Source organism: Strongylocentrotus purpuratus, unplaced genomic scaffold, assembly GCF_000002235.5.
Source record: "Strongylocentrotus purpuratus isolate Spur 01 unplaced genomic scaffold, Spur_5.0 spur5_scaffold_17, whole genome shotgun sequence".
In the NCBI taxonomy this organism is placed as follows: domain Eukaryota; kingdom Metazoa; phylum Echinodermata; class Echinoidea; order Camarodonta; family Strongylocentrotidae; genus Strongylocentrotus; species Strongylocentrotus purpuratus.
In genome coordinates, this window is record NW_022145602.1 from 5,449,678 (window position 1) to 5,460,480 (window position 10,803).

Consider the following 10,803-nt stretch of genomic DNA (forward strand, 5'->3'; position numbering starts at 1 on the left):
TCAATTATATATCAATGGAATGCTGAAATTTACAGTTAGGACACTTGTAATACTGAAGAAAATGAGGCTTGCTTTAGGCATGTTAGGTCTACATCTGATCTAAGAGGAATTAATAGAGAAAAAAAAAAAATAAGCAGAGCCTTTCTGCCGGGCGGTCCAGATTGACATATACATGTACATGTATGCTGCGGTTGCTCATGTATATTTATATTGTTCTCAGCGATATTACAACTTATTTCAACAATGTAGCAATAAAAGAAAAATATTATTGTTGCCAATTTGAAGAACATTATGTGATCAATTTAGCCCGAATTATAAATCCTGACCTGAAGGGGTAATAAAACTTCATGTTACTTAAAGGGGAAGTCCACCCTGAAATTAAGTTAGTTTTAATAGGAGTAGAAAAATGAGAGAAACAAGTCAGTGAAAGTTTGAGCAAATTATGATTAAAAATAAGGAAGTTAGGATTTTCGAAGTTGTGATCAATCAAACACAAATTGGCAACTCTATGATGTATCATGCGAGCTCAACTTCCATTTGCTCAGTACTAAAAAAATCTAAAATTTTCATTTTCCCTCAAGAAAAATTTCAACCATACATGCACCCTAAATATAATAATTGCAAATATGTTTCTATACTCCCCCTGCAAGGAACAAATATATATTCCGTCATCAATAACGAAGAAAACATGATTTTATGGAATATTATGCACAAAGCAAATGAAGGAGAGCTCGTATAATAAGTCACAGAGTTGCCAATTTGTATTTGATTGATCACAACTTCAATAATTCATAACTTTCTCATTTTCATTCAGAATTTGCTCAAACTTTCACTCACCTGATTTTCTTATTATTCTGCCTCTATCGAAACAAACTTATTTGGGGGGTGGACTTTCCCTTTAAAATGCCTGAACAAATATAAAGTGGAATGGTTTAGCAACACAGTCGTTTGTTGACGGCAAGAAAGGCAATAGAAAATGTAGGTCTGTGTAAAAGACATTGCGAGTTACAGCCTTCTGGCCATTTCCCCTTGACTGTGAAAGTGAAAAGTTGTGTAAATTGTGTTAATATTAATTTATTAGTTTGTTATTGGCTAAATTTCACACAAATCTCCTTTCTTTTAATGGAGAAGATTAGTAGCCCGACATATCCAAAATGATTTGCATGAATAATTTGCCATAGAGCAAGAATGTTAAGAAGAACCTTTAATTATTATACATGGAGGTTTACAATACATGTACATCATTTGCCTGTGACTATGCCTTTTAAACGAGAAGAATTTAATGCAGTGGTCATGGTTAATTAATGCAGTATTGCATAATATGAAAAAGTGGGATTATCTAGTGTAATCTTGAAAGGTCCATTATCCGTTGCTACGATGAAGGAAGATGAGTGGAGAATGTTGAGTGATCGTGAGGGGTTCGTTAGATGAGAAGGGTACTAATGGCCATTGAGAGAGATAGAGAGAGAGAGGGAGAGAGAGTTAGGGAAAGAGACAGGAGAGACAGAAAGAGAAGAAGAAGAGAGATAGAGAGAGAGAGAGAGAGAGACAGTTAGGGAAAGAGACATGAGAGACAGAAAGAGAAGAAGAAGAAGAGAGAGAGAGAGAAAGGGAAAGAGACAGGAGAGACAGAAAGAGAAGAAGAAGAAGAAGAGAGAGAGAGTTAGGGAAAGAGACAGGAGAGACAGAAAGAGAAGAAGAAGAAGAGAGAGAGAGAGAAAGGGAAAGAGACAGGAGAGACAGAAAGAGAAGAAGAAGAGAGATAGAGAGAGAGAGAGAGAGAGAGAGAGACAGTTAGGGAAAGAGACATGAGAGACAGAAAGAGAAGAAGAAGAAGAGAGAGAGAGAGAAAGGGAAAGAGACAGGAGAGACAGAAAGAGAAGAAGAAGAAGAAGAGAGAGAGAGTTAGGGAAAGAGACAGGAGAGACAGAAAGAGAAGAAGAAGAAGAGAGAGAGAGAGAAAGGGAAAGAGACAGGAGAGACAGAAAGAGAAGAAGAAGAGAGATAGAGAGAGAGAGAGAGAGAGAGAGACAGTTAGGGAAAGAGACATGAGAGACAGAAAGAGAAGAAGAAGAAGAGAGAGAGAGAGAAAGGGAAAGAGACAGGAGAGACAGAAAGAGAAGAAGAGAGAGAGAGAGAAAGGGAAAGAGACAGGAGAGACAGAAAGAGAAGAAGAAGGAGAAGAAGAGAGAGAGTTAGGGAAAGAGACAGGAGAGACAGAAAGAGAAGAAGAAGAGAGAGAGAGAGAGTAAGGGAAAGAGACAGGAGAGACAGAAAGAGAAGAAGAAGAGAGATAGAGAGAGAGAGAGAGAGAGAGAGACAGTTAGGGAAAGAGACATGAGAGACAGAAAGAGAAGAAGAAGAAGAAGAAGAAGAGAGAGAGAGTTAGGGAACAAGACAGGAGAGACAGAAAGAGAAGAAGAAGGAGAAGAAGAGAGTGAGAGAGTAAGGGAAAGAGATAGGAGAGACAGAAAGAGAAGAAGAAGAAGAAGAAGAAGAGAGAGAGAGAGAGAGAGAGAGAAAGAAAGAGGAGCAAAAGATAGGAAAGCTGGGTTTATATTTTGAATGGTCCATTATTCTTTTTGAGGATGAAGGAAGATAATTCTAAAAAGTATAAGTCAGTAAGTAAGTGATGAGGAATGCATAATATGAGAGATGGGGAGAGAAGAAGAAAATGAGGGGCAGAGATGGAAAGGCAGAAGGAGAAAAAGGAAAGAGGAGAGGAGGAGATGGGAATTATGGGCATTGAGAGAGAGAGATAGAGTGATAGAGACTGGAGGGACAGAAAGAGGAGAGAGAGAGAGAGAGAGAGAGAGAGAGAGAGAGAGAGAGAGAGAGAGAAAGAGGAGTCTATGTTTCGAATGGTCCCATTCTTATTTTGCTAGGATGAAGGAAGATAATTTAAAAGATGTAATAAGTGATGACGACTGCATGACATTAGAGCGGCATGAGATGAGAGATGGAGAGATATAAAGGAAATGAGGGGTAGAGATGGAAAAGCAAAAGTAGAAAAGAAAGATGAGAGAGAGAGAGAGAGAGAGAGAGAGAAAGGTGTAAACATAGAAGAGATTGTATCATGGAAAGTCTAGATCTTGAGCTAGGAAAAAGGAGTATGTGGAGTGATAAGGTGATGTGAGAAGGAAATGAGGGGCAGAGAGAGAGAGAGAGAGAGATGATAGAATCAGAATGAGAAGCAAGGAAAGAGGAGGAGAAAGATAAAGATTAGGGAAAGAGAGGTAGAACTGTTTGCATTGTGAAAGGTCCATTAGCTGTTGCTAGGTTGGATGGAGCTGGCTAAAGAATGTGAGGTGATGTGGGGTGGCGAGGTGGTGTGAGGTGGAGTTCATAGCAAGAATTGAAGAGAGTCGGGGGAGAGGAAATGAAAGGAGGCAGAGAAAAAGAAGGGGCATGGAAAGTAAGACTGATGGAAAGAGACAAGAGAAACAAAAAGAAAGACAGAGAAAGGAGAGAAATGGGGAGAGAAAGAGAGAGATAAAGAGTGAGAGAGAGAGAGAAAGAAAGAGAGAGAGAGAGAGAGAGAAAGAAAGAGAGATAGATAGAGAAAGAAAGAGAGAGATAGATGGAGAGAAAGAGATGGAGAGAGAGAAAGAGAGAGAGAGAGAGAGAAAGAAAGAGAGAGAGAGAGAAAGAAAGAGAGATAGATAGAGAAAGAAAGAGAGATAGATGGAGAGAAAGAGATGGAGAGAGAGAAAGAGAGAGAGAGAGAGAGAAAGAAAGAGAGATAGATAGAGAAAGAAAGAGAGAGAGATAGATGGAGAGAAAGAGATGGAGAGAGAGAGAGAGAGAGAGAGAGAGATGGATTTATAGGCATGATCAATGCATTTATTTATGCATTCATTACATAAGTTCTTCCCTGACATTTGCAAATCTAGTGGGGAGAAATATATTGTTATGTACTTTGTTTCCAAGTACTGTTGAGCTGGTTTTCCTTGAAACAGACAAATTAATCAGTGTCTATTTGCTTTGTGGCAATTAAGGAATGTACTCTTCGTTGGTGTCATTTTTATTTGACAAAACCATTTTTCTGTCCTATTTTTCCTAGTTGATTTTTCTCAAGGGTGCAATGAATGCAATAGAATTATATTGTACAAATTCAGTTTCTGCATTTTGATTGTTTATAATTTAGTTCACATGAATATAAACTATGTGGAAGTACATTATTAGAAAGGACATCATTGGAAGTCTTGGTTACATAGAATTGAATCCTTGGAATTGTTCAAATCTTATACTGGAAGAACACTTTTAGTACACATTTGACTTGATTAGTAGAATATTTTTAATGTAATTTATGAAAGAAAGCAATTGGATTTCAATTTAAAGATTACTGTTACTAGAAAAACCGTCTACAAGGCATAAAAGGGCAACTGACGAGAGGATATTATGTGCATTCCTAGAAAAATGTATAAAATATCAATTTCTAGAAAAATGCATAAAAATCAAAGTTATGACATTTATTTAACTACACATGACGTTTCAGTAAAATTTGATTTTTTTTTTGGTTGAAATTTGAGCAAAAATTGTGTCTGAGCCCTACACCTTGTAGCAAATTCAGCAATTTTCATAAATTACTAAATGTGAGCAATATTCTCTCATCTTCCCTTCTAGGTACACTACCTCATCGTCACAAGATAGTCATTGCAGGTAACCATGAACTTACCTTTGACCAGCAGCTCATGACGGAGAGGAATAGTCACGTCTTCATGAGCTTTGCATCTGCCTTTGAAGGTAAGCTGTTCACCTTGTTATTCACATTGACCATTGTCTAATGTTCTTCGGCAAGACATTATATTATCTACATTTGCCACTCTTCACCCATCAACATTAACCAATTGATAATGTCCTTTGGCAAGACATTAATCTACATTTGCCACTCTCCACCCAAGTGAAGTAAATGGGTACCTTGTCATTCACATTGACCATTGTCTAATGTTCTTTGGCAAGACAATATTAAATCTACATTTGCCACTCTCCACCCAAGTGAAGTAAATGGGTACCTTGTCATTCACATTGACCATTGTCTAATGTTCTTTGGCAAGACAATATTAAATCTACATTTGCCACTCTCCACCCAAGTGAAGTAAATGGGTACCTTGTCATTCACATTGACCATTGTCTAATGTTCTTTGGCAAGACAATATTAAATCTACATTTGCCACTCTCCACCCAAGTGAAGTAAATGGGTACCTTGTCATTCACATTGACCATTGTCTAATGTTCTTTGGCAAGACAATATTAAATCTACATTTGCCACTCTCCACCCAAGTGAAGTAAATGGGTACCTTGTCATTCACATTGACCATTGTCTAATGTTCTTTGGCAAGACATTATTTAATCTACATTTGCCACTCTCCACCCTGGTGAAGTAAATGGGTACCTTGTCATTCACATTGACCATTGTCTAATGTTCTTTGGCAAGACATTATTTAATCTACATTTGCCACTCTCCACCCTGGTGAAGTAAATGACCCGCGGTTGGAAGAAATTTTTGAACGCTTTAGCGCCTTATTATGGCAGCTCAGCTACAATCGAGGTAATAATGTGATACCTTGTAATATGCGCCGGAGAGTATTCACATAGTAACTGCGCTTTATTATATAAATATCATTTATTCAATTTCATTTATTTTTACATTGAAATAAGCTGTGAAAATTCAAGCAAAAGGTGCAGTATGAAGTGTAACCTTTGTTATATTTTAAACAATTGCTGATGGTGTGAGCCACGTAAACCCATGGAATGACCCCCATATTTCTTCTGCTTACCCATACATAATGAAAAGTGTAATGTTATTCATGTTTTATACAGGACTCAAGACGAATGAGTGGAAGGATATCAGATCTCTGCTAACCAATTGTACCTACTTAGAAGATTCAGAAATACAGGTGATGGGATTCAGGATCTATGGATCACCATGGTAATTTGTTTATCTCTTCTCACTCTCTATCTCTTTCCCCTCCACATCTCTCTCTCTCTCTCTCTCTCTCTATGTCTTTGTAGGCCTATCTCTCTCCTCTCTCTCTCTCACTCTCTTTCTATGTCTTTGTAGGCCTATCTCTCTCTCTCTCTCCTCTCTCTCTCTCTTTCGCTTTCTCTTTCTCTCTCTTTCTCTCTCTCTCTCTCTATGTCTTTGTAGGCCTATCTCTCTCTCCCCTCTCTCTCTCTCTCTCTCTCTTTCTCTCCCTCTGTCTTTGTAGGCCTATCTCTCTCTCTCTCTCTCTTTCTCTTTCTCTCTCTCTCTCTCTCCCTCTCTTTCTCTCTCTCTATGTATTTGTAGGCCTATCTCTCTCTAATCCACACTTGTTCCTTCTCTCTCTCTCTTACTATTTCTTTTTCTTTCCTTCTCTCTTACTTTCTTTTTCTAATCCACATTCGTTCCTTCTCTCTCTCTTTCTCTCTTACTATTTCTTTTTCTTTCCTTCTCTCTTTCTCTTTCTTTTTCTAGACCACATTCGTTCCTTCTCCCTCTCTCTTACTATTTCTTTTTCTTCCCTTCTCTTCTCATTTTAGTATGTTCTTCACAACTTTTATTTTCAGAGTATGTAAACTCTAAAATTAAAAAGCAAGGTTAAGGAATGCTTGCATAAAGTGTGTCGGCCAGGGGGAGGTGATTTAGAAGATAAAGAGTGAGCGCTTTTCCTTTTCATTGTCTTCATGCTTTCATCTACATGTAGGTAAATAATATCTATAAAGTGCTTTATCAGAGAGGGTATTTTTTTGATTAAGCGCTCTACAAATCTAGAATCCAGATTTATTATTATTGTCTCATGTTTTGTTTTTTAGGGGCAGGGGGAGGGGAAGGGGAAGGATGTTAATTGAAAGAGAACACTTTCTCTTTTCTCTTCTTCTTTTATCATGATTGTTCACCCTTTCTTAATTCTAAGTTTAAATTTTTTTCACGCAGTGTTCAATATTACCATCTTTCTATCATTTCTAGAGTATTCTTATTTGTGTCTTCATGTTTCTTTCTTACAGGCAACCAGTGTTTTGCGACTGGGGTTTTAATTTACCACGAGGACAACCCCTACTAGATAAATGGAACAAGATCCCAGAGGGAACCGATATACTCATTACACATGGGCCACCTCTAGGTAAAGAAAGCTTTTAAATATAATCTCTCTCTAGGCCTATCTTCATCAGCTCAAGATTGCCAAATATCCGGCTATTTTAACTATCCCCATTAAAGGTATAGACAAGTTCTGGTCATGCGATTGCATTGTGAAAGAAACGTTGTGGAATCGATCAGACAGGTTTTAGATGACTATTGTGAAAATTACCATGGCAACATATTTTTTTCTTCATCAGATAAACCTTTACTCTCAATCTAAAATTGTGCTGTATGAAATTGGTTGTACATGTACATGTCTAGGAGATTATTACATTGATTGCTTTAATGTCAGTATGCTTTTTATCACAAAAATCCTTGCTTTTGATCAGAAAGTGTGATTTATGAAGCAATCATATTTCTTGGATTATTATTAGGGTAATTATCATAGGATATTGTCATTAATTGGAGTGTACATGTACTTTTTATCCAATAGTACTTTTGCTTTTAAATTGAATGTTTGCTTTATGATATAATACCATATCTGGGTAATCATGGTTTTATATACTACTATAAAACCAAATATGTTTTCTATCCAAATTTGTTTTTGATTTTTTTAAAATCTAAAAGTATGTTTCATAATTATTTGTTTGTGTGTGTGACTATATCTGTGTTCCCAATAAAAAATGTTTATGAAAAAATGACATGTATTTTTGTTTTAAGCCCATCTGTACTAGTTTACAGGAGGGATAAGCCCACACTGCAAGGTCACTGGACAGGTGGGTTATCTCATCAACTCAGCTCTCAATTAACAAAAGAAAAAGAGGATGATGAGGGACCAATGGTCACTGATTAGGTATTGTTTTCTATATGGAGGGCGCAAGTAGCTTTAAGTAGTGCAGTGGTGCTTTAAACCAGATCATGAGTTGTAGAAATAATATCTCTTCGGCAATCACTGTCCTGAACAATTTCATAGTTAACTTTTTTATCTTCTTTTCCTTTTTTTTGTTCTTTTTCATCCTTGCAGGTCATGGCGATCTAGCCAGCAACGGTTGCCGGGCAGGGTGCGTGGAGCTACTATCCACCGTCCAGCGACGCGTCCGCCCGAAATACCACGTCTTTGGTCACATCCACGAGGGTTACGGAGTGACGACGGACGGCCAGACGACTTTCGTCAACGCTGCTATATGCGATGTACACTACCGTCCGTGCAATCCACCCATAGTTTTCGATCTTCCAACGCCTCGGGTACCCACAGTAGAAGCGGAGAGCTCAGTGTAATAGGGTTTATTTACACCAGTGTTTTTTCGGTATCTTCCGACGTAGCATGTATGGACATGGGTGGCAAAGAGGGCAATATGATGAATGTGTTTACCCTGCCTTGCTGTATTCTGATATTAGGATAACAGAAATTTGATGCAGAGATACTTTCGCACGGTTCAGTGTAAGAGGTTCATTTACACCAGTGTTTATTCCGTATCTTCCGACGTAGCATGTATGGACATTGGAGGTAGAGAGGGCAATATGATGAATGTATGTACACTGCCTTGCTGTATTCTGATACCGAGTATAAGGAAAGTTAATGCAGAGAGTTTAGTCTAATTGATGGTTTTCGCACAGGATTAATTGTGTTATTTTTTATTGAGACAGCCTGTATTAATTGTGTTATTTTTTTTGGAGATAGCCTGTATTGACAGTGGAAGCAGGGAGTTTAATTTTCTGCATTCACACCAGCATCAATCGCTTGTTTCCAACACCATGGGTGGTATTCTCATAAGTTAAGCCGGGACTAAGTCCAGACTAAACAAGAATATTTGGTCACACTTCTATGGAATGCTAGGTTTCATCTTCCTCCTTCAATATTCATGACAAAGATAATCTACCAAAGACTTTGTTGAAATTCAGTTCATACGGTACTCATATTGTCTTTTTCTTCCCATTTCATTGCAAAATTAATTTTTTGGACACTTTTCATTGAAGAATTAAAATAATATGTACAGGGTAAATGAGTTGGCAACAGGCATTCCATAAAAGTGTGGACTAACTTAGTACGAGCTAACTTAGTATGCGCTACCAGAATACCACCCAATGTGTAAAGACAGTGGAGACTGATACCTGGGCACCTTTTCACAAAGGCGCATAACTTCAAGTTTGCTGGCAACCTATTGAGACGCATATATGAAAACTCACTGTTTCAATGGGATGTCAGTGATTTGTGCGGGTGACGGTTTTGTGAAACGATGCCCGGGGTCTCATTGTTCCTTTCACACCTGTTGTAATGACGCTATTCAGACGTAGCATGTGAGGGAGAGAGGTTGATCTAATGGAGGTGTTTACACTGCCTTTGATTGCTCAATTCCAATGCCATGTTTACAGACAGTGCAGGATGAGAGCTAGGTCTCATTAATGAGTTCACACCACTATTAATCATGCCATTTGGGCGCATCCTGTTTGGACATCTGAAGGTGAGAAGTCAATGATATCTAATAAGCGTGTTAATTTTAAACCTCCATGAATCGTGCTATTTCAACACACTTGTTTACCGACTGTAGAGTCCGAGAGTGTGGTCTATTGGATGAGTTCACACTGGCATCGATCGCATATTGTGACTTGGCCTGACAAGGTGAGAGGGAGAGAGAGAGAGCAGTCAGATTGTCATTAATCACTTTATTCTGACACTGTGTTAACCGCCAGCGAAGGCCAAGAGCTCAGTCTAATTCTTGTGTTCACAACATCAATGATTGCTCTCGTTGAGTAACAATGGAAGCTGCAAGCTCACTCTCATATCGAGGCGTTCACACTGCAATAACTAAAGGTAGACCTGGGGAGCTTGGTTCAGTAGATACGTTCACACTATCTTTGATTGGTTTCTATTCCAAACCCCTGTGTATTGAGATTGGAAGTGGGGGAATCCCCTAGTTTTAATCACATGGTTTTTCACTCTCGAGTTCTTTCTTCCAGTACAAAGTGTACCGACAGAGTTAAGTAAGGAGAAACCTCAGTCAATGAATGTGTTCCGACTTGAATTGGTTGATCGCTTCTGGCTAAGCTTCTTCTTAACGATGTTTGCTGAGAACTCGTTCCAATAGACCTGGGAACATTTCATCAAATCGTCATAAGTACAAGTTTGCACACATTCGATTAAAACATGTGCATTATAATGAGCACACGATTCTATGGGATGTTGGCAAACTTGCCTTTATAACGGTTTAGTGAAACAATTCCTTTACTAACTGTATGCATACTTCTTGAAAAGAGGTTTAATTAACAACTCAAAAGCTTGCCAGGCATAGCAACAGTCAATGTAAGCAAAGATGATTCCATCTGTACTATGATGCCACAGTGCATAGCAGGCGAATCAAATAGTTAAATCCAGGGGTTGTGGAGAGAGAGAAACATGCATAAATTTGAATACATTAGCAAACAGGTCATTTCAGTGTATTCATACCCTGACTGATTTTCTGTGAATGCATGTGATGATAAGACGGAAAACTGACTCTTGTGAATTGTTAACACTTCCAATGATCACTCCTGCACTACGATTGAAACAACGTTTCACAGTAGGTGATATACGAACCAGCTCATTTCATTTGTGTCTTTCAGAGCTGTTGTGGTATTCGTCCTCTTTCAAAGATGACAGACAGAATTCGCTCAATCCTTCAAGAAAAAACAAAGGCTGATATTATATTGTGCAATTTTAGCAGAACGCATCTCAGCATTATAAAGAAATTCTTGTCAGTCTG

The 10,803-nt window shown here is 38.2% G+C and overlaps 1 protein-coding gene across 2 annotated transcripts in view; it reads left to right on the top strand.

The window, feature by feature from the left end:
• The window catches only part of LOC577091 (metallophosphoesterase MPPED2), a 37,250-nt gene extending 28,620 nt beyond the window's left edge, over window positions 1–8,630 (top strand). For both annotated transcript variants that reach the window (XM_030988535.1, XM_030988536.1), the window contains 4 exons: window positions 4,627–4,746; window positions 5,824–5,932; window positions 6,991–7,106; window positions 8,088–8,630. In XM_030988535.1, the coding sequence (XP_030844395.1) occupies window positions 4,627–4,746; window positions 5,824–5,932; window positions 6,991–7,106; window positions 8,088–8,341 (599 nt within the window). In that variant the 3' untranslated portion in view covers window positions 8,342–8,630. The remainder of the gene's footprint in view (window positions 1–4,626; window positions 4,747–5,823; window positions 5,933–6,990; window positions 7,107–8,087) is intronic.
• The last annotated feature ends 2,173 nt before the right edge of the window (window positions 8,631–10,803 follow it).